Raw genomic sequence first — 24984 nt, forward strand, 5'->3', positions numbered from 1 at the left:
ATCGGAAACTCATTACGAAAATACAATACTTTTGACGAGATAGTACGCGTATATTTCAAAACGTCTTTGTAAACAAGTAAGAAATAGAGCAACTTCTTACATAAACGGGTTAAGGTGTTCGACTCGTACTCTAAGGGTTGCTGGTTAGAATTTCTGTCGCCCCAAACAAGCTCGCCTCTTCAGCCGTGGGAGCGTTATAATGTTACGGTCAATCCCACTATTTGTTGGTAAAAGAGTAGCCCAAGAATTATCGGTGAGTGGTGATGACTAGTCTTACACTACTAAATTAGGGACGGTTAGCGCAGATAGCCCTTGTGTAGCTATGCGCGAAATTCAAAACAAACCAAACTTACATAAATTTACAATAATATAAGAGTAAAATTGTATTGTTGCTGGCGTACAAATAATAATGCAAGAACAAATTAGTGTGAAAATAATATTATCTTACACATTATTAATATTTTAAAAAATATACTTTTTATAAACAGCTAGCTCGAACAGTTTTTCGTCTCGGCACTACTATACAAAACATTAATACATACACGGTCAATACTTTTGTTTGTGTGTTACGCCTACTTCTAATTTATCTCTTATTGGAGTATCTACTTGTTAAATTTCATATAGTAACCTTATTTTAAAGACATGTAACCAGAATGGTTACTGCAATAAAGTCTTTTAACGAAGAAAAAATTGGACATTTAAATTAAAACCTTCAGACTGTGTATGATAACATGGTTTTAAATACTGTGTTGAGAAATTTATTATTCAGTCTTCCTGTGAATCAGATGATCATATGTTTTCTGCACCCGACTGCTTGACTTTAAGTTAATGCTAAGTATATCCTGATAATGATTTCTCACGATACAAGGCTTGAATGATAAGTCGTAATGCGGTATGTTCGATACTTTTATGTTCATCCAATAACTATTCAATATTTCTAATCGAGATAGCTATTCATTGGCGTATTTTTCAATTTGGAGATTGTAATTAAGCCGGATTTTTATTTACGAGCACCCCAATGCTTCTTACGCTGTTCGCCATAAACAGTTTCTCTATCGTACGCATGAACTTCGTATGCTTGTAGCTATAAAAAAATTGTTTATGGTTGCTGTAGATGGTGGAGTTTCTTTTCATGGTGACGTCAAGCTTCCATTGCCCCAACGCTGGTGCGCATTTGACTGTCTTTGTCAATACGGTGGTATACGTGGACCGCTGTTAACGGTACATTCGCGCATCCCCTCAGTCAGGCTTGACACAGCTGGTTACATCGTGCTTGCTAACGCCACAACGCTCTGTTGAAACGAAATTAAACCCATTCTTACGTCTTTGTAATCTCGAAGACTTTAGAACAGTTATCCAGGCCAAAGCATTATTCGACGTTTACGAAAATTAAGATGGAGAGGGGAATTTATTCAGAAGAACCTCAAGAGGACGAATTACTGAATGAAATGAGCAACAGAAGTGTTAGAAGGATTTCTGGAAACCTTACCCACCAGGAGGACAACTTGTATGAAGTTCCGGTTGGTATAATTGTACTTTTGTCTATATGCTACGGAACAATTTCTCTTGTAGCCATTGTGGGTAACGTCTGTGTTCTTTGGATCGTCGCTATGAGCCGAAGAATGCAAACAGTAACGAACTTTTTCATTGCCAATTTAGCCTGTGCTGACATCATCATTGGACTTTTCTCTATTCCTTTCCAGTTCCAAGCTGCCCTGCTCCAGCGATGGGTATTGCCCTACTTTATGTGCGCCTTTTGCCCATTCGTCCAGGTCCTGTCGGTTAACGTAAGCATCTTCACCCTTACTGCTATTGCCCTCGACCGCTACCGAGCAGTGATGTTCCCGTTACGAGCGCGAACCTCCAACCTTCGGGCAAAGCTAGTCGTGACGGGAATTTGGTGTTTTTCTGCAGGGCTTGGTATCCCCAATGCTGTAGCTCTCCGAGTGATTTTCAAATACGAACCTGCCACTGGGAACAATACAAAACCCTTCTGTCAAAATTCTGAAATCCCACAGTTGGCCTGGAGAACATACAATCATATTCTGGTATCACTTCAATACTTTGTTCCCTTATTTGTAATTAGCTACGCTTACATTCGAATGGGTATACGACTGAGACAAAATCAGACTCCAGGAAACGCCCAGGGACAGAGAGACGAAAATATTCTAAGAAATAAGAAAAAGGTAATTCATTTTCTCTATTGGTAAGTAAAATAGCTAAAAAAACATCATTTCATTTTACTAGAACAGTAAAATTAGGAGGTATGAGTTTATTCAACACTAAATAGTGAACCAAGTGATATGATTGTTCCTGAGCATTTATTTAAACAACTAGATCAAACATGATCAAAAAATGGGTTATTTTGTATATTAGGTCAAATTGTTTATATTTATTTTCATTTATCTGTTCGTATTTGATTATTGCTTTCTATTTAAACACAGAACTTTCGCTTTAGTTTGGTTACTGTATTTTATTCCATACAGAAAAACTTAAAACTCATCTGCATAAGTACTAACTGCTTGTCCTGTAAAAAACAAAACAAAATGTGAACAACGATAAAAGTTGTAAGAGATATTTCATGAAACTATAATATATACATTTTATATTTTGGTTTACTTTATTGACCATAATGTTGTAGCCTTTGTGTTAATGGTACATCGCTTGCCAACTTAAAATCCATGAAGTGCTTTAGGAAACAGTAGTAGAATTTGATTCTCATCCACGTGTACTTTACTTTCTACATCAATATTTAACAAAATTTATTACCACAATAAAGTTAAGTAGTTCAATACCAAGGAATGTACCTTACTTCGTGTGACTTTTGTAATTAACGCTTTTAAATTACAATTTTTTACAAAAGTTAAGAACTGATAATAACTCATACATCGAACATAATATCAAGACGAGAAAACAACATAAAATTAACCAATGATTGTAACTAATATGTGTATGGTTTCTTAGTGACTATAGCTAAAAAAAAATAGAAAAAAAACATTTTTATTTTGTCACTATTGATTTCACAATCTGAACATTTCCAACCGACAACAGCGTTTCTTTTTCCTATGAGAACACCGTTGCTTCATTTTCAGAAGGTAATGTAATATTCGCCTTTTATTTCTCTCTCGATCTTCAAGTAAGTACCTGTCTTCATTAGTGAAGCTGCTCACGTGGATCTGGGCTTTAAATGTTGAACTATCTAAAGGTTTAATACAGTTTCACTCAACATTGGAATTTTATTGGACAAAAAAAAAGTATAAAATATTTAATTGAAGTCAAATTACAGTCTTGTTTGTTTCTTGTTGCTGTAAAGACAAGTAATACATATCCGTCGATAAATTATTACGTTACAGAAGTGTCTTATATCAATAAACTCACTTATCAACTCCCTTGACTGTATTTATCTTCTTTATACCGTATAATTGTGTACCCAGTTATTTCCAAATATTATTTGATCGGTTAACTGTTAGTGTTTGTACGAAACTTCCTATGTCTCTTTGGAGTAGGTGTTTATAGAAAGCGATATCGGACAGCTAAATTAATTAAATTACTTTAATAATTTTGTAATTGACTATATGATAGGAATATTTATATCACAGTAGACCATAGGTGTAAATAAACCAGTTTTTTCTTAACACTAAAGGGAGATTCGACCACAGTTTAATGTTATTTATATTACAGCAGATCATGGGCCTAAATAAATCGGTTCTTGCTTAATATAAAAGAAATATTCAACCACATTTAATGTTATTTTAACACAAAAGGAAGATTCAACCACAGTTTAATGTTAAAGTGTGGTAGAAGGTCACGAATTTTGCTTATCGTTGTAATATGTTCACCTTAGTATAATCTTATTTGCGACAAGAGATAAAGCCCGGTTGATAATCGTCTTACGTTAAGCATCTGGCTTGATTACTTTCCTTGCTAACGCGCTCACTGTAATTTTCCGATCATGTTAAAATGGTTTAGACCGAAAATCTGTTGTCAAAATAATGACATTTGAGAATCAATGTGACCTCTGTACCCGTCAATAATCATTTCTTTCATTTAACAAAATACGGCTTAACTGTTAATTAAAAATGTACTTTAAGTTATTGAAATTATATAGGCATGGTGGCTGCCAAAATTATGGAAACAAAACTCTAATTTCAAATGACTACACAAAGATATTTTATTTGAATGATATATGGTGCATTGATGCTTTGTAGATTAAAATAAAATCGCACTCTCTTCTCTTCTACGTAGCTGAAGACTATTCTATTCACCGAAGCATACTGACACTTATACCATTATTATTACCCATGTCCTATAAACTAATACTCATACCATTATATTACCTTTGTTCTTTGTCTCTCTTTCTATATGTATATTTGTTCATTGTATGCCCAATACATTCTTTTGAGTGTAAAAAAAAAAAAAAATCTGCAAAAGATGGCAGGGTCAGTCTTAGGTCAAATTCTCCACAGATGCGATATCCTCACTATATAGGCCCGGCATGGCCAAGCGTGTTAAGGCGGGCGACTCGTAATCTAAGGGTCACGGGTTCGCATCCCCGTCGCGCCAAACATGCTCGCCCTTTCAGCCGTGGGAGCGTTATAATGTGACGGTCAATCCTACTATTCGTTGGTAAAAGAGTAGCCCAAGAGTTGGCAGTGGGTGGTGATGACTAACTGCCTTCCCTCTAATCTTACACTGCTAAATTAGGGACGGCTAGCACAGATAGCCCTCGAGTAGCTTTGTGCGAAATTCCAAAACAAACAAACCTCACTATATGCGAACGGTGGCGTCCCAGCTGACGTTTGAGTAGAATGGAAACACAAAAGTCTATTGGATATACACTGTTAAGAAATAAATATTATTATAGCTTCAGATTTTTTTGACCATCTCTTTCATGAAAACAGCTTTTCATTTAGAGGTTTAGTTGGAAGCTTATGAATCTCTGCCAACTATAAATATATTTTTATTATTTTGTTTAACGACACGATGAGTTAGGTATAGATTAAGGGCAATATTTATTTTTTTTTTTGGGGGGTTGAAAAGTTCTACTTCGTAACCTTAGCTTTCAGTTATTTTTCTCCAAATTGAGTTTGGGTGTGGTTCTGAACAAAACTACTGGCACAGGCTTTTAGCTCTGAGTTTTTCTCTTACTTGAAAATAATGAAGATCATTTATTCGAAATATTGTGTTATTTGACTTTGCATCCCATAATATTCCAACTGTATGAATATTCGGAAAGGTTATTAATGCGCCGCAGCCCTCAATTCAGCTGCGTGATATTGCGCTACTAAATAGTTGGAGAATTCGTCGCGAACCAGACATGTGTTCTAACTACATCGCGCTTGGCGTCATAGTTCGCTTGCGCGTCGATAGTTTCCCGATATAGTATTTAAAACAAAATAATTAACATTTCTTTTTGTATATTAATACGTTCAGATATAGAAACGACGCACAGTTTTAAGCCTTTTATTTATTTTTTCCCAAGATACAAATCATTCCCATCGCCATAAATTATAATATACATTCTTACAAGTTTTAGTAATTATGTGCCATATATTTACATATTTCATTATACTTACGTCCACACCTACAAATACATACATACATTAAGCTTGCAAGATGTGTGATCTGGGTATGCCTATTCCGATGTACAGATAGCCTGTGTTATTAGTAATTCAAAATTCCCTCGTGAATCAAAGATAAATTACTGTAGTTACAATGTTGAAATCTGGAGATTGATTTTCACGTGCGTGGACAAAGCTCACATACATAATCTGTTACGAAGTTTTGTGCCAAACAATGAACAGAGATTCAACACACCATGACTTTCAGCCTAATCTCTAATTCTACTATATTTGCTAATAGTGATTAACGATCCAAAACTATGAAATTTTCTTTTATATATTAACTATGTTTCCCTTTTTCCAGGTTTATGATTATTATCAGCTTAAAAATACTTTTTGAGACATTTCTTGATTTTAAGTTTAATATTTTTCCTTTCTTTAATATGCCGTTGATCCCATCGTTTACAGGAAAAACACTGATTGCTTGGACCTTACGGAAATCAGTCATAACATTACATTTAAATTTCATACGGCGCGGCATGGCCCAAATGGATAAGGCCCTTGACTCGTAATGTGAGGGTCGCAGGTTCGAATCCCTGTCATATCAAACGTGCTCGCCCTTTCACCCCTGCGGGCATTATAATGTGACGGTCAAGCCCACCATTCGCTGGTAAAAAAGTAGCCCAAGAGTTTTGCACTGCAAAAATATGTACGACTACCGCAGATAACCCTCGTGTGGCTTTGCGCGAAATTCAAAACAAACCAAACTAATCGCGAATCCGAATAGGATTAACAATTCAATTTTTTCAGTTTTCAAATATGTAATAAATAATACTGTTCTTCATACCTCGTCTTAATTTCTAAGTTTCAAAGTGACTTTTTCATCTTGTGTTTTATGTTAAACAGTGTCTTGAAACCGTACGTTTTTGCATGTCTCAAACAAAGCTATCACTAGACTAAAAATAAACGTTATCGGCATCTAAAACGATCTTTTAAATCATGTAAAGCTGTTTCAGAATACGTGAACTTACTATTGATGACATACAAGATAGGTTTTTTTTCATACACCATCTAATGCAGTGTTGTAGTTATTGTAGTTGGAATACGGTAAACGCAGTTTTATCGTTCGTTATGCGAAGACATTCTCCAATCTTTTAAAGCTATTTATTTGATTTTGCATGTTTCAGACATAACTTTACAGTAATACTTTGAACTTGACTATAGAATCCGTTTTAAATTTATAAACGATATAAAAAATTACCTTTCTCTCAACACAAAAATAAGCGACACTGATTTTTCTCTGGCCTGGCACGACCATGTGGTTTAAGCGCTCGACTCCTAATCCGAAAGTCGCAGGTTCGAATCCCTGCCGCACCAAACATGCTCGCCCTTTCAGGCGTGAGGGCGTGAAAATGTGACTGTCAATCACACTATTCGTTGGTAAAAGAGTAGCCCAAGAGTTATCGGTGAGTGGTGATGACAAGTCTTACACCGCTAAATTACGGGCGATTAGGGCAGATAGCCCTTGTGTAGCTTTGTGCGAAATTCAAAACAAACAAACACTGATTTTTACGCCTAGCCGATTAAGTAAGTAAAAAGAACAAGAAAAAAGTACATTTCACGCTTCCGAAACTGAGGATAAAAATGAATATTAGGCCGGTAATGTCAAGGGTATAGTTAGGATTTAGGCCCTTGATTCCAAGGGTAAAGATGGGATTACCAAAGTTAATATTTTAAACTGACAGACGTTGTATGAATGATCGATAAGCGTAAATAAATACATTTTAACTTAAATGTACTTTATACATTCCTTATTAACAGCTTATAAATAGTTGTATACAAACTTTTATTGAAACTATTTCGGCCTAAAAATATATCTCAGAACGGCTGGTATGGGTATTATCACTTTCACTAATGAAACAGAGAACAACGTTTTGGCCTTCCTAGGTCATCTTCAGGTTACAAGAATTTTGGCCTAAACATTTATTTAAGTTTTTGTCGTCAAGTATAATAAAAATAAAAAAGGATCATAGGAAATAGAGTATATTTCGCGTTATTTATTTAAAAAAGTAATTGTATTAACAACAGTTCACTGTATCATAATAAGCTTTTATAATTTAGTGTCTTCAGCGTTAACATATGTAACTACTGGAATTTGTATGAATATTTTTACCTAATTGTGGTTTTCGCGATTTTTTTTTTTGACTACACACTGAATATTTTTTATAGTTCTTTTAACGTTCACTTCATAAATTATTTTCCATTGCTATGCACTATATTTTGTAAGTAAAGAGATAAAAGAGAAACTTTTGTTATATATTCAACTTAAAATTTAACCGTTTTGGAGTTAATGGACACTTCGCGCTTTTGTTTACTTTTTCGTGGTTCACGAACACGATGTGGCGGGTAAGCGATTGATTAATGGCTTCGTGATTGGTACGCCACATGGTGTTGAATGTGAAAACTATCTAACGATGACTCGATTTTCTAGTAAGGAAATTTTTGATATTACCACGTGACCTGAATAAATTATTCAAGTTTAAAGATGAACGAAACACATCTCAAGTAAACAATTTAACATGTTCAAAGCTAAAAATGGTTTTTCTCTTTTCCACTCTCTAAACTATAAAGTTTATCGAGACGACCTTAACGTTTCTGAAGAATGGCGCTGAACGATCTTAAATACCCATATTATCATTATCAATTATAACTTGTATTTTTTCTCAAAGCTTAAAAGGATAGACATATCAAAAGTACTAATGTCATGCCTTTTACATACATTGATTCTCAACAAGCTTAATATAATAGCCATATAATCATCACTAATGTCATCTTGTGTTTGTTCTTTAAAAGCTTGATGTAATAACCATATTATAAACACTAATGTTAGCCTAAGGTGGTTCTTAGTGAACTAAAACGACTGACCACATTCCTAGCTGATTGCTATAAGTTGTTTCATTGGTTATGGCTTTGCTGGATATTGTATATATTTATAGAGACAGTAAGAATCTGCTAAAATCAATCATGCAATTACATTATTAATAAGGTACACGTCACACTTACAGTATATTTTTACTGATTTTATAGCATGTACTTACTTAAGTTTACAATATGCACACAGACCTTTCTGGTGCACGTCTATGACACTCACAGTAAGCACGTATGGTTCACCAACCGTTCTTGTTTAACCTAGCGTTAAATATATATGAATAATTCAATATTAGTACCTTTTATCCTGAAAACGCTATTTAAGTCTCTAGTGTTATTTCAAGCACAGTGTATGGCTTATATATGTTTCTTATCTGTGCTCTGGCCGTCGCATGTGTCGAAATCTGATGCGTAGAAAATAAATCAGCTCTGAATTACCTGCTCAGCTATCAGAGTGGGGGGATGCAAGATATGATGGCTTACTTTTAGGCTTAACTCTTCACTGCTTGATCATCTATTAGTTTAACACAAACTGAGGCTTAAAATCTACACAGCAACACATACGCATATAAATAAGTAACGTTTTTATCTAACGTTTGACGTACTTTTCTCCTGTTGTATAAAGTATAGTTAATATTTAAATTTCACTACTAGATCAAACAAGAGTACCTTCGAAGATAGCCATGCAACATTTCTGCCTGAAATTCCGAAACAAATGAAACAAATACATCTTTAATACAAACAAACTCATATAGAAGTAGAAGAACAGCTTGGTTATCTCAAGTCTTACATCAACACTGCTTTGGGTCGTTTATAAAGGATTACAAGAGCGTATATTAATATAAGTAGTATGATTGCTTTAAATATACCCCCCTCCCAGTAGTCTGTGGTCGTAAAATGCTAGAAAAGTGGTTTCGATACCGCTTAATTACCCTCAACAAACTTTAAATATGATAGTTTCAGTAAAAATGGAACTGTGTGATTTATGTCTCATAAAGAAGGTAAGTTATTCTGTTATTTTAATAAATTTACATTAAACTATTTATAACATCGTCCTTAAACAAGGAATAGTTATCTTCTTTAGGATAAATTTACAATGGTAATTTTTCTCCTAGGTATTCTTTCTCCTTCTTGTATTCGAGGTTTTGTTTGTTTTGAATTTTGCACAAAGCTACTCGAGGGCTATCTGCGCTAGCCGTCCCTAATTTAGCAGTGTAAGACTAGAGAGAAGGAAGCTAGTCATCACCACCCATCGCCAACTCTTGTGCTACTCTTTTACCAACGAATAGTGGGATTGACCGTCACATTATAACGCCCCCACGGCTGAAAGGGTGAACATTGATAACTTCTAAGAAACTCTGTGTTCTTTGGTCAGGCGTTTTCACCAGTTTCAATGTGTGAATATCTTTCTTTGGGAAGAGAGTTCACATAACCCTCCAGGCTTTGATCAAGTTTTATAAGTATTATTGACGCCTTATGTATGTAGTTTGCTTTTACACGCGAAACAGATGCTTGTTCGTTGTATAATACTCTAGTTCTAGAACTCGCAAGAGAACGGTTTGTTTGTTTTTCAATTACGCGCAAAGCTACACGAGGGCTATCTGCGCTAGCTGTCCCTAATTTAGTAATGTAAGAATAAAGGGAAGGCAGGTAGTCATCATCACCCACCGCTAACTCTTTGGCTACTCTTTTACAAATGAATAGTGAGATTGGCTATCACATTATAACGCCCCACGTCTAAAAGGGATTCGAACCCGCGTCACTTAGATCGCGAGTCGAGCACACTAACGCAAAGAAATGACACCTAATTTACTTGTGTTTCCATAAATGATCCCATTTTGATAACTAAAGGTGGATTTTTGTAAATTTCGAATACATCTAGATTAATTTTAATAAAATAGTTTATCAACTATATGCTGTTTCTTATAGAAAATAAATATTTAATGAATTATACTTTGGTACATATTTATTTATTAGTTTTAAAATTACTTGGTTGAATGTGGTAAAAAAAGTTATGTGAATCTCAAAACAATGCAAAATGACATTTGAACATTACAATATCATCTCTTATGCATCCTAACTTTTCTATCTATAGTAATTCTAATATATGGTGGTGCGCATTTAGAATATTTAAATGCGATAGGTGGCAGCATAGTAGCGACTACTTTGTTGGAATTTCTTACAAAACATTTTGAATGTTACATCCTTTCGAACAGATTTCTATCGTGTATGAATGTGGGTTAAGCTGGTTTCCAATGCCACAGTTTGAACCTTGTAGCATGTGTGTGTGTGTGTATAAGTTATTTGTTAGTTAATGGGTATGGACAACTGATTAGTGTACTGGATTGCGAATCCGAAGATCTATGTTTCACATCCTTTTGCCCTGCCCTTTGGGATCATTAACAGATTATAAAAGTGACATTCGAAGACCACTATTCGGTTATTGTCGCCTAATGTTGATGATGGTTTAAAATTAGGAATGGCTGGCACAGATTGTTCTTGTATGACTTTGTTGAAATTACTGAAACATGTTATTTGGAAACAACCCATACACTGTACAGGAATTCGCAGTTGCAGTGACACGGGTGTATAAATCTTCCTGAGGCCTAAATTACGGTCCCACACGTAAAATGATCATACGAAAGTTATATTTGTTACGTATTATAATTTATCCCACTCGAGTCTCCGATTAATTTTCACGATTTGTTTGTATGTTTAGAATTAAGCACAAAGCTACACAAGAGGTTATCTGTATTCTACCCGCTATGGGGTATGTGTTTGCAGACATACCGTTATGCCACTGGTGGGATAATTCTCACGGAATACGATTTGAAATGGCCTGAAATTTGAACTTGAATATACAAGTAAATTGAATGTTGATATGTTTTATATTAATTATATTCACCTACAACATCGATACACATAATTTTCCTTCTTAACACAGATATATTTTAATATACAAACAACAATACAGTTTATAATAACGGCTCTTATAAATAGTTATTACCAATAACAATTTATATGCGAGAGTTTTACAAACTTACAAATAATATTGAGTCTTCTCTCTGGTATGAAGCTCAATATTTTATCGTCGGGGCTCGGCATGGCCATGTGGATTAAGGCGTTCGACTCGTAATCTGAAGGTCGCAGGTTCGAATCCCAGTCGCACCAAACATGCTCGCCCTTTCAGCCGTGGGGGCGTTATAATGTAACGGTCAATCCCACTATTCGTTGGTAAAAGCGTAGCCCAAGAGGTAAAGGTAGGTGGTGATGACTAGCTGCTTTCCCTCTAGTCTTACATTGCTAAATTAGGGACGGCTAGCACAGATAATCCTCGAGTAGCTTTGTGTGAAATTCAAAACAAACAGACAATCAAACAAACAATTTTATCGACGGCTCACGAGGAGCTAATTGATTTCAAGTTGATATCGGTACAGTTCACTTAATTGGTAATTCTATTCTTGGATAGCCTCTCGTCGTTTACAAGATGATTTTTCATTGACAATATTATCCAATGTCCTCGTAGAAATACCAATATCCGAAGTTATTTCAGTGACGTTAAACAGTTTGTAATGTTCGATTGGTTTGTTTGTTTTGAATTTCGCGCAAAGCTACTCGAGGACTATCTGCGCTAGTCGTCCCTAATTTAGCAGTGTAAGACTAGAGAAAAGACAGCTATCATCACCACCCACCGCCAACTCTAGGGCTACTTTTTTACCAACGAACAGTACGATTGACCGTCACATTATAACGCCCCCACGGCTGAAAGGGTGAGCATGTTTGATGTGACGGGGATTCGAGCCCGCGAACCTCGGATTATGAGTCGAGTACCTTAACCACCTGGTCATGTCGGGCCTGTAATGTTCGACATTTTTAACGTTCTTGGTCAAGAATCTGTGGTGTCCTGTTTGATAAGCGTTAATAACTGTTATAGCTTCCGTGTCTTATAGTATAATAACTGTAGCAAACCAACAATAATATTAAACTGTTTCTTGGCGTGTCGATATGTAAACTTTTAAGGTGAGGTTCTCGAAAGTTAAGTTGTCAACAATATTCGAAGACACGTTAGCGTTTTCGTAAAACATATTGTTGAATCTTACACTCGAGAATGTTCAACAAATTTAGAAAATAAGCGGAACTTTCGCAATACACATTTAACAATATAAGTTAACACATTTCTGAATATATATTCAACTAAAATAAACATCAATATGAAAATATGTATCAGTGAATCCGTTACATATTGAATACGTGATTCACAATCAGTTGTTTCTTCCAACTATGTGTAGTGCACTGTTATAAGGTTTCGTGCTATTCGCTTCTCAAGAGAAAATTGAAACACAAAATTATTCTATAGTTACAAAATTTAAGTAATTATGATATATTGAATTTACTTAAATTAAACCATGTACTACGATAACTGCTTTTAAAGGTCCGGCATTGCCAGATGGGTAAGGCACTCGAATGGTAATCCGAGGGTCGCGGTTTCGAATCCATGTCCCACCAAACATGCTTGCCTTTCAAGCCGTGGGGGCATTATAATGTGATGGACAATCCCACTATTTGTTGGTAGAAGAGTAGCCCAAGAGCTGGTGGTAGATGGTGATGACTAGTTGCTTTTCCTTTAGTGTTACACTACTAAATTAGAAACGGCTAGCGCAGATAGCCCTCGTGTAACTTTGAGAGAAATTCAAAAACAAACGCACAAACTACCGTATTTGTCAATGTATAAGACACATCCCTGTTTTCAAGGCTATCTTCAGTGGAAAAATATTTTACACAGTTATTATTTATTCAACATCAGAATAATATTTTATTATTTCTCTTTAAAATACTACAAAACTAGAGTCCATAATAAAATAAAATATGGTTGCTTTATACATTTACATCAAAACATTGTTCATTCATTATGAAAACTTTCAAAATCTTCTTTTGCATCACTGAAAACAACTTCCGAAAGTTCACTCTCACTTGTCCTCAAACAATATCATCTTTGGTGTCATTAAGGCAATTGCTCGCATCATATTTTTTAACTACCTTTATTGTAGTTTCCACATTTTGGGGAAGAAAAAAAAAGGTTTGGTACTTTTAAACATCAAGGAAACAAAACTGCTTACTCGCCATAAACCCCTTCAAGGTACGGTATGCCCAGGGAGTCATAAAATATTTGACCTTCGGTATATAGGATGCAAGGGGTTTTGAGACCCCTTTTCTCGAAAAAAAAGTGCGGCTTAAACTACGAAAAATACAGTACTTTTGAGCTTAGATTATAGTTCAGCGCAGAAGATAAATAAACATTGACGTAACTGGAGAATAGAGTGATTAAAACTCATTTCATGAGGCCCAGTATGGCCAGGTAGTTAAGGCACTCGACCGATAATCTGAGGGTTGTGAGGGCAAATCGCCATCAAACCAAACATGGTCGTCCCCTCAGCCGTGAGGGCGTTATAATGTTTCGGTCAATCCCATTAGCCGTTGGTAAAAGAGTAGCCCAAGAATTGGCTGTGGATGGTGATCACTAGCTGCCTTCCCTCTAGTCTTACACTGCTAAATTATGGACGGCTAGAGCAGATAGCCCTCATGTAGCTTTGCGCTAAATTCAAAACAATTGTTTGTTGTTTTTGAATTTCGCACAAAGCTACTCGAGGGCTATCTGTGCTAGCCGTCCCTAATTTAGCAGTGTAAGACTAGAGGGAAGGCAGCTAGTCATCACCACCCACCGCCATCTCTTGGGCTACTCTTTTACCAACGAATAGTGGGATTGACCGTACCATTATAACGCCCCCACGGCTGGGAGGGCGAGAATGTTTGGCGCGACCCTCGGATTACGAGTCGTACGCCTTACGCGCTTGGCCATGCCAGGCCAAATTCAAAACAAACAAATAAAGAAACTCATTTCGTGTACGAATACCAAGAAAAACCAGATGGTTCCTCTCTGTATTAAACTTGAAAGTTTTACCTCAGATTATCAAAGTTCTGTAACAAAATCGAAATAATATTTAGATAGTTATTTCTGGTAATATCTATTGTTCAGCTGTTATAAGAACAACTTTAAGAGCTAGTTTTTTATTCTTTAAAATATGTTAATTTATTGTGAAAAACAATACGTGGAATATTTTGGTAATCAGCAACTGTTCCAGTTATAAGAAGAAAACGGCATTGAACATGTTAATGACACTCTCTTGTGCATAAAGCAAAATTGTACAAGTACAGTGTTCTCAGCCGAACAAGTTGTTTGGTGTGTAAATACACTACTTTGTATAATGTTAGCAAAATACTGTAACTCTAAAAATGTCTTCACTTTTCAGTTGCAATGCCAAAATCATTTGGATATAGTTAACTTTCAAGCTTCGACGCCTACAATATAATTCAAGCTCAAAAGTAGTTATATTGTCCAAGCAGAGTCAACTGTTTATGTATTATCAACATCTTGCACCGATGCTTACAAATTATGTTCGCTGTAAACATTTGCTCATGAATGTTTTTAAGAGTTTCTAGCTTTAAAATCACTTCTTAAGCAGAAAACATGAGAGGATGGTTAGACAACACCATCCACAGTTAACTCTAGAACCACTCTTCACTTACAAATGGTTAGATTGAGTGGACATTATAAAGCCCCCACGGCTGAAAGGATGAGCTATTTTAGTGACAGATTTAAATCCAGCAATCCGCAAATTGCGTATTAAGCATCCGGGACCACCAAATCACACTAAGTCAACTTACCCATGTCAAACATAAATATTCATCGTAGCAACAATATATAAATATGGTTAAGGACTAAAGTTACTGTTGAGGACCCTTTGTTTGATTTAGTCCTTAAGATAATGCTTGTACATGCCTATGCCATTACAAGTGTACTTCAAACTTTAGATTGTTTGTTCTGTTTATTTACAGTATAACGTATGCAGATGCCATAACAACGCTGGCTGTTTCATTCGCTTGGTGAATGAGATAGTTACAATAACATGTAGCTTCATGAGTAATAATAATAAATTTAGAACTCACATTAGAAGTATGATATCTTTATTAAGTTAAATATACATTCCATATCCTAGAAAGTAATTTTGGTCCCAAATCATATCCAAGTTTGCGATCGAACGAACAAGTGGTGTTCAGAAACTGCAATTTTTCTTCCCTCAACATGTTAAGAATGCATTATTTTGTTCATAAACTTACTTAACTGTCTAAGAAATATGCAGTCATTAATGACAACTTCAGAGTAAGTCAAAGTAGTGTGTAATAACATTTCAGTCATACTATGTCAACCAATTTATTTGGGCCGTTATGTTTTAAACATGATTTAGACTTCGGTTATTGATATTAATTAACACTAAACAATGTTCACTGTTGGAAAACTTTTGGTTAAAAATGTTTTTCAAAGAATTTGTGTAACTTAAAAATCACTACTGAATTAAAAAAAAACATTTTTGAGATAAAGGACAGAATTTATAAATTCGAACATTTTGTCGATATATTTGTTCTCGATGTGAACAATGTAATGTTGGAAGGTTGATTGTTTGTTTTAATTATGCGCAAGAGTACACCAGGGCTATCTGCGCTAGCCATCTGGACTTTAGCAATGAGAGGAAGACTCTAGTGAGACTAGAGGAAAAGCAGCTCATCGTCATCACTTACCTAGAGCCCTTGGACTACTCTTTTACCAACAAATAGTAGGATTGACTGTAACGCTATAACACCCCCTACGACTGAAAGGGTGATCATGTTTTGTTGTGACGGGGATTCGAACCTGTGACTCTCAGTTTACGAGTCAAGTGCCTTAACCACCTAGCCATGCCGGGCCACCATGTGGGATGAACCACGCGTTATTTACAGCGACGTATAAGATAGCACCTGAAGCCTATTTTTGGTAATTCTTCAGAGACACTTAGATCATGAAAGAGATAGAACTGTAAATGAAAACGGCTTTGAAATAATAGGTATTTTAAACATTGAACAAGATGTAACAATGGAGGAAGCGATAGAAATCGAAACCAAAATTGGTTACCACGGTTGGCATGGAATAGCTTAAGTTATCTGCTATTTGATATAAATGTTGGTTGTCGATTCGTTGGCTGTAAAACGGAACTTAAGCAAGTACAGTTATAACACGGCTACGATAGCGCATTTTAGTATTCGAACGTTTCTATATACACACATCCCATCACTTGCAATCTGTAACACATCAAAGATGTTACCACTTCATACATTGTTTTGTTTAGACACATAAACATGTCGAGTTTATATTTCGTTCACGTAATAAAATATAATATTTCAACAGATACAAGTAGCAGCTTAGCGCTTTACTCTCTATTGTATTTCTATCACCACAACTTACTATTAAACCTTACTGTTTCATTTAAAAATGTGTAAACAAGTATGAAACAAACTACTGTAATGTGAACTTTTATATTCAGTTCATCATCATAAGTCATCATTAACCAAGACAGGAAATCCTAATGTAAATAGCAATTTGGTTATGCGAAGCTTTTTAACGTATCTCGAAAATGTGAGTTATAAATAGAGATCCGAGTCGCGAAGAAGTTATGTTTATTGAACTGAAAACTTTTAAACCTTTGAATGCATTAAGGAAAATTACGTATAAAGTTTAAGAAATAACCGTATTAATATAAACGTGTTGAAGTATATGACGACAATTTTAACGAGTTCTGAGTACCTCAACAACGATTGATTACTTTAATTAGATTGATCTAGTTAAACTCTTAAAATAATATATTCTATATGTATAATACATTCGTTGTTCTAGCAAAAAACATTGCCTGACACGGATATAATGTTCAACGATACACTTAAAAGTAAACACTACATATTCGGTCCGTGTAAGCTATCAATCAACACAGAATCAGCGTCCATGATTGCCACGCCCATTTCCTCAGTCCAGGATTTCCATGTGCTCCAAAAACCTGTTATCCTAGTCATTGTGGAGAGAAATCCGCCATTTAAGTTATGAAAACGATTATCATTAAAATATTAACATGCGCGGTACCCTTCAACTCGAAGAACAATGAGGTTATCCCTCTTAACCGTTGTTTAATCCGGAACGAGTCCAAAGCCTTTGTTTATAATGTGATGTATTAAAAGTGTTTAATCTATTCAAAAATATACATAGGCATTTCTGTATTCGAAAAATATGTAATATCTTGTATTCGGTCATTCTTTCTGTTTCTGTATGAATTAGGGCAGTATTACTTCATCCTTCTCAGTTGGTTGGAACAGTTACCGTATATTTAGATGCGAAAATTTTTTAATGTCAATTTATCTTCACACAATTGGAACACATGCACCAGTTGCATACGTCTGAAAAGTAATTCTGAGGCTACAGACTTAATGCTGGGCACTAGTTAAGCAATATTTCAGTATCACCTATGCCAATGTGAAGGGTGGGGCACTTCTTTTAATTTTAGCCCTCGTACTAATGTCTAAGGAAGATGGTGTTGTAGCGAAATTACAAATCCTCCTGACCTGGCGAGTCACGGTAAGAACCTGTACCTTTATTAATATGTTCTGTAATTATTTCATGGTTTTCTTTTTCTTTTGGATTACCCCCCCCCCTCAGTAGCACAGCGGTATGGTCTGCGGACTTAAAAACCGGGTTTCGATACCAATGGTGGGCAGATCACAGATAGCCCACTGAGTAACCTTGTGCTTAATTGCAAACAAACAAACTTTTTGGTTTTCTCAAATGAAGCTGTGTATACAGTTCCCTTTCATGTGTTTGTTTTAAAGATTCTGTTACTTTATAAAGTTCATTCACTATTTCACTCATTTTACACCAAACTACTGTTTTTATTTCTTGAAGTATTACGTTTACGTGATTTAATGATTATAATAAACACACGTTTCTGTTTGGAAGTTCGGTTTCAGCTTCACAATTTGCCTCTTTAAACTTTCATTTTTTCCCCCCAATTTTCCCAACTAGTTCCACTGTTCTTCTCAGTGTTAATCTATATCACCATATGCATACAAGTGTCCAAACACTTAAATGGATAGAGAACTCCCAGCAGTCACAGAGTAAACGACTTAGCTACGTGCAAGCTGTCGTAGGATCGTTACGTTCTTAATGACTATCATATATAGTTATAAATTATGGCGTTTTATATACAATACATACAACGAACAGAATATTCAAACTTGTACACGAGAAACTTGTTTGTGTGTTTGTTTTTGAATTTCGCGCAAAGCTACACGAGGGCTATCTGCGCTAGCCTTTCCTAATTTAGCAGTGTAAGACTAGAGAGAAGGCAGCTAGTCATCACCCATCGTCAACTCTTGGCCTAGTTTTTTATCAACGAATAGTGGGATTAAGTGTCACATTATAACGCCCCCACGGGTGAAAGGGCGAGCATGTGTGGTGCGACGGGGATCGAATCCGCGCCTCAGAACCCTCAGATTACGAGTTGAATGCCTTAACCCACCTGGCCGTACCGGGCCAAGAAACATGTAAATATCACATTAATATTACAAAATAGACTGTATAAAGCTTCAGATTATTAATTTGCATGAAGCTTTAAGTTTTATTTGTTGTTCTTGTTTGTTTGTTTTTTAATTTCACGCAAAACTACACGAGGGTTATGTTCAATGTTTTTAGAATAGTTAACTGTTGACATAATTGGCCTGAACAGCTAATGTATTATATCTAGACTGTGCTAAGTAATTGCTCAGTTTTGACAACATAACAAAGAATATGTCAATGCATTCTCAAAGGTTATCAACGTATCCATTTTTCTTTATTTATAGGCTAGTGCTTTATCGTCCTTTCATAAAGTCTTCACATGATTGTAAAAAGAAAAAAAAATTGTGTTTATCCAGACTGAATGGATATTCAATACGCTGCTTAACAACTTGTGACAAGTAGGGAATTACCTGTTCTCCGTCACATGTCGTTACTATGTAGGACTTTGCACGCTGAAGCAAAACGGTTTTAGTTTCATTCTAAATGGCAAAGGTCAAAAAAGCAGAAACCTGAAAATAGAAATCCAAATCTTAATTTTCTCCTCATAATAATGTGGGCCTAGTACCACTGATTACAAATTTAGTGATCTCCGCAGAACGTGGCTTCGATTTTCCGAATTCTCCCTAGATCTAACATGTAACAAAGTAAATCGCGCAAAGATCGCCTTATGATGTACATAATAAATAGATACAATATCTAACCAGTTAGTAGTGAAATAAACATGGAATTGCAATTATATCTTTAGCAATTTTAATGTTCCTTGCTAAGTTTATTTGAAATGAATAATTCTACAATGAGAAGTTTTATTTCTAAACCTTGAAACCTGTGTGTGTCTTCTTATATAAGCGACATTGGGCTATCTACCGAGTCCACCAAAGGAAATCGAGCCCCTGATTTTAGTGTTGTAAATCCGTAGACTAGCGGGAGACCCTTGAAACGTACTCTTTCTTTAATTATTTATGGTGATACAAAAATGTTATAAGACAGGTTATAGGATTTATGAAATTTGGATTAATAGGTTATAAGAATTAGCATTGGTATTAAATCAGTTGTATTCATGTTTTGAGAACGCAATGATAATCACATTGAAGGGAAGTGATTCCAGGAATTACGTTTCATGTTCATTACAAACGTAATTTAATGTATTTTGTTATTTTCATTTATTTTAAACATAATTGTATACTAAAATAAGAGTGTAGTGTTCTAAAGCAAACTGCAGATATTTCAATCTTAAACAGACCTCGAAAGAACAAAGTTAGCACGAGACATTGTATTCACGTGGAAATTCACAAATTAATTTATTATTTAAATAATCGATTTAACCTAAACCCAATATTAATCAGACCTATAGTGGTGATTCAGAGTACGTAACAATATAATTCTGTAAAGTTTTATAAAAATTATACTGAATACGAAAGGACCCTTTCTACTTGAGTGCGTTTCAACACACTTTGCCCTTTTCTTTTCAGGTAGCCAAGTACAACAGTAAAATCCAGGTTTCGATTCTTTTCGGTGGAAAAAAGCAGGTTGCCAAATATGGATCTGCTCTAAAATAAACAAGCCTTTGACAAGTATTTTCCATTTTCTACCCAAATTTCAGTTTTTTTTTTCTTTTCTCTGCTATTTTCTGCTTTAAAGCTCAGAATACGCATTCAGAATACTATGTAAACATGAGAAGACGATTCTCTGTTTCCTAAAACTTGCAAATATAAGGTTTTCGAAGTTTCTGCCGATGTGAATGAAGCAACAATAAGAAACCTATTCAAAGAAAGTTACGAACTAATAAAAAAGGCCAAAGAGAATTTTCAAATAATATAAAGGAAACTAGAAGTGAAAGGAAGAGAACTTTTTAGAAACTACTATCTTTTGTCGTCTTGAAGCTTAAAAATAGTTGTTTAGGTGATGATGAAGCTTTTCTTAACAGTCATCCATTCTTCCCTTTGTCAATACATTTGTAAGTGTCATGTCGTGCACTTTATCAGTTTTTATATCTTGAGTTATTTTTTTGCCCTGAAGTTTGCAGTCATGTTTGCAGTGAAAATAGTAATGGATGCTGCTCGAAACAGGTAATTTTAGACAAATGGAACGAAGTTCAAAAAAAGCAGAAACCTGAAAATAGAAATCCAAATCTTAATTTTCTCCTCATAATAATGTGGGCCTAGTACCACTGATTACAAATTTAGTGATCTCCGCAGAACGTGGCTTCGATTTTCCGAATTCTCCCTAGATCTAACATGTAACAAAGTAAATCGCGCAAAGATCGCCTTATGATGTACATAATAAATAGATACAATATCTAACCAGTTAGTAGTGAAATAAACATGGAATTGCAATTATATCTTTAGCAATTTTAATGTTCCTTGCTAAGTTTATTTGAAATGAATAATTCTACAATGAGAAGTTTTATTTCTAAACCTTGAAACCTGTGTGTGTCTTCTTATATAAGCGACATTGGGCTATCTACCGAGTCCACCAAAGGAAATCGAGCCCCTGATTTTAGTGTTGTAAATCCGTAGACTAGCGGGAGACCCTTGAAACGTACTCTTTCTTTAATTATTTATGGTGATACAAAAATGTTATAAGACAGGTTATAGGATTTATGAAATTTGGATTAATAGGTTATAAGAATTAGCATTGGTATTAAATCAGTTGTATTCATGTCTTGAGAACGCAATGATAATCACATTGAAGGGAAGTGATTCTAGAAATTACGTTTCATGTTCATTACAAACGTAATTTAATGTATTTTGTTATTTTCATTTATTTTAAACATAATTGTATACCAAAATAAGAGTGTAGTGTTCTAAAGCAAACTGCAGATATTTCAATCTTAAACAGACCTCGAAAGAATAAAGTTAGCACGAGACATTGTATTCACGTGGAAATTCACAAATTAATTTATTATTTAAATAATCGATTTAACCTAAACCCAATATTAATCAGACCTATAGTGGTGATTAATTCAGAGTACGTAACAATATAATTCTGTAAAGTTTTATAAAAATTATACTGAAAACGAAAGGACCCTTTCTACTTGAGTGCGTTTCAACACACTTTGCCCTTTTCTTTTCAGGTAGCCAAGTACAACAGTAAAATCCGGGTTTCGATTCTTTTCGGTGGAAAAAAGCAGGTTGCCAAATATGGTTCTGCTCTAAAATAAACAAGCCTTTGACAAGTATTTTCCATTTTCTACCCAAATTTCAGTTTTTTTTCCTTTTCTCTGCTATTCTCTGCTTTAAAGCTCAGAATACGCATTCAGAATACTATGTAAACATGAGAAGACGATTCTCTGTTTCCTAAAACTTGCAAATATAAGGTTTTCCAAGTTTCTGCCGATGTGAATGAAGCAACAATAAGAAACCTATTCAAAGAAAGTTACGAACTAATAAAAAAGGCCAAAGAGAATTTTCAAATAATATAAAGGAAACTAGAAGTGAAAGGAAGAGAACTTTTTAGAAACTACTATCTTTTGTCGTCTTGAAGCTTAAAAATAGTTGTTTAGGTGATGATGAGGCTCTTCTTAACAGCCATCCATTCTTCCCTTCGTCAATACATTTGTAAGTGTCATGTCGTGCACTTTATCAGTTTCTATATCTTGAGTTATTTTTTTGCGCTGAAGTTTGCGGTCATGTTTGCAGTAAAAATAGTAATGGATGCTGCTCGAAACAGGTAATTTTAGACAAATGGAACGAAGTTGTGTCAAAATTGTTTCTATTTTATGCCGGTTTTGAGCTCTGTGGGTGGTGATGATTAGCTAGCTGCCTTACTTCTAGTTTTACACTGCTAAATTAGGGACGGCCAGCGCAGATAGCTCTCGTGTAGCTTGGCGCGAAATTCAAAAACCAAACCAAAATTAGAATATAAAAATACATTAGACTTATAATAGATTACGCATGTCCAGCCTGGATAAACATAACACAAAAACTACAAAAAATACAAAATTCAATCTTAACTTCAGCCTGTAAAGTGTAGAACTTCATGCACATTAATCCACAAACATAGAAACAATATCTGAAAGGCACATGCATAATGCACTAAACTATTATAATAAAAATTGGCATAAAAATGATTTATAGTGTGATCTCGACAGACACTACGTACATAATAAACAGTCCTAAATACCTCTCTCCTATGAATATACAGGGTGTTCGGAAAGTCACTGTGCACTTATATATTTATTAACAGACATGTTTCAATATAGAATACAGGAGGTAAATATGAATGACAATTATAAACAATGTTGAAAGTGACCCCCGTTGGCATCAATACAGGCTTAGATCCTGCTTATTTTATTTCTAAACACCGTTATCAGTTGCTGGCTTGAAACAGACTGAATGAATGCTGTTATCGCTGCTTTCAAAACTGCACAGTGACTTTCTGAACACCCTGTACATTTAAGAAATATAAATCAAACTGGCCACCATGCACTATATTCATACTTTTTTTGTATTACTATTATTAAAGTTTGCTTGTTTTTTTTTCATTCTTCTTTTCCGTTATATATATATACACACATATATATACAAATTTTTAAAAATAAAAGTAATAATGGAAAAAAAAAACCATAAATATAAAAGGGTAAATCAAGATAATACATGGACATTGCCCTGAAATAGGCCGGTTTGTTTTGTTTGTTTTTTATTTAATTTCGCTCAAAGCTACTCGAGGGCTATCTGCGCTAACCGTCCCTAATTTAGCAATGTAAGACTAGAGAGAAGGCAGCTAGTCATCATCACCCACCGCCAACTCTTGGGCTACTCTTTTACCAACGAATAGTAGGATTGACCGTTACATAATAACGCCCCCACGGCTGAAAGGGCGAGCATGTTTGGTGCGATCGGGATTCGAACCCGCGACCCTCGGAAAAGGGCCGGAGTACTGTGGGTTACTCTGGCCCAAAAGTACTACAACAATAACATAATGGTTGCTGACATGAAAGTTAGGGATGGAGGAAGAGGTCTTGTGCACCTGACCCTTCTGGGTATTTAAAAATTTAACATACCCAAATACCCACAAAGAAAAAGCGAGGAAAAAGAAATTAACTTTCTACATTTTACAGCCAAGTCTAAATGCCATGATAATGAAAAGAGAAGTTTGGTTTTGGAGTTAAACACAAAGCTATACAATGGGTTATCCACCACGGGTTCCGAAAACCGGTTTATAGCAATGCGAGTCCCCTAGAGGATGTCGAAAAATTTAAAAATCATTAGTTCTGTGTCTAATAACATGAATATTTGTCAGCACATTTTTAGAAATTTTGACGTGATGAAGTTCATGTGTAATTCAGGGATAAAAATCAATCTATGTATGAAAATATGCTTTATCCACATGGTCTAGGTTATTTTATCTCAAGATCAAATATTCTACTGTATATTGGCACAAGGATATAATTAACCAATTAAATTTATAAGGAATATTATTATTAATTGTTACAAGTGCCAAAGAAGAAATTAATCTTCTGAGATAAGTGATTACAGCTGCTATGGAATAATCTCAAGATTCGATAAATATGTGTACATTCTGCTATTAATATTATTATTTTATATAATATTCATATGTATACATATCTTTAAAATTAATATCAACACAACTTCTTTGTTAAAATCCGCTTTTCTCTCAAAGTCTAAACACAATTCTATACAAACGTCAAGTCTGGAACAAGTGACATAAACGGTTAGGGTAGATAATTTAACGTTAAAGAGTAAACATCTTTTGATTTAGATCTACTTAGCAAAGAGATCATCCGCCGTCTTAACCGAACGGTAGAACTATCAGTTATATAATTCCATTACGACGTGAAGTGTGAGGCATCTTTATTGGTTTTATTTGTATGTTTTGAACTTTGCGCAAACCTATTGTTGTTTGGAATTAAGCACAAAGCTACACAATGGGCTATCTGTGCTCTGCCCACCACGGGTATCGAAACCTGGATTTTAGCGTTTTAAGTCCGCAGACATACCGCTGAGCCACTGGGGGGCGCGCAAACCTACACGAGTGCTATCTGCGCTAGTTGTCCTTAATTTA

The 24984-nt window shown here is 35.1% G+C and overlaps 1 protein-coding gene across 1 annotated transcript in view; it reads left to right on the plus strand.

Moving 5' to 3' along the window:
* Positions 1–1215: 1215 nt before the first annotated feature.
* The window catches only part of LOC143234166 (substance-P receptor-like), a 53384-nt gene continuing 29615 nt past the window's right edge, over positions 1216–24984 (plus strand). Inside the window, exon 1 of the mRNA XM_076471297.1 lies at positions 1216–2186. Coding sequence (XP_076327412.1) covers positions 1395–2186 — 792 coding nt within the window. The 5' untranslated portion in view covers positions 1216–1394. The remainder of the gene's footprint in view (positions 2187–24984) is intronic.

This window comes from Tachypleus tridentatus, chromosome 12 (assembly GCF_004210375.1).
Source record: "Tachypleus tridentatus isolate NWPU-2018 chromosome 12, ASM421037v1, whole genome shotgun sequence".
Classification (NCBI taxonomy): Eukaryota; Metazoa; Arthropoda; class Merostomata; order Xiphosura; family Limulidae; genus Tachypleus; species Tachypleus tridentatus.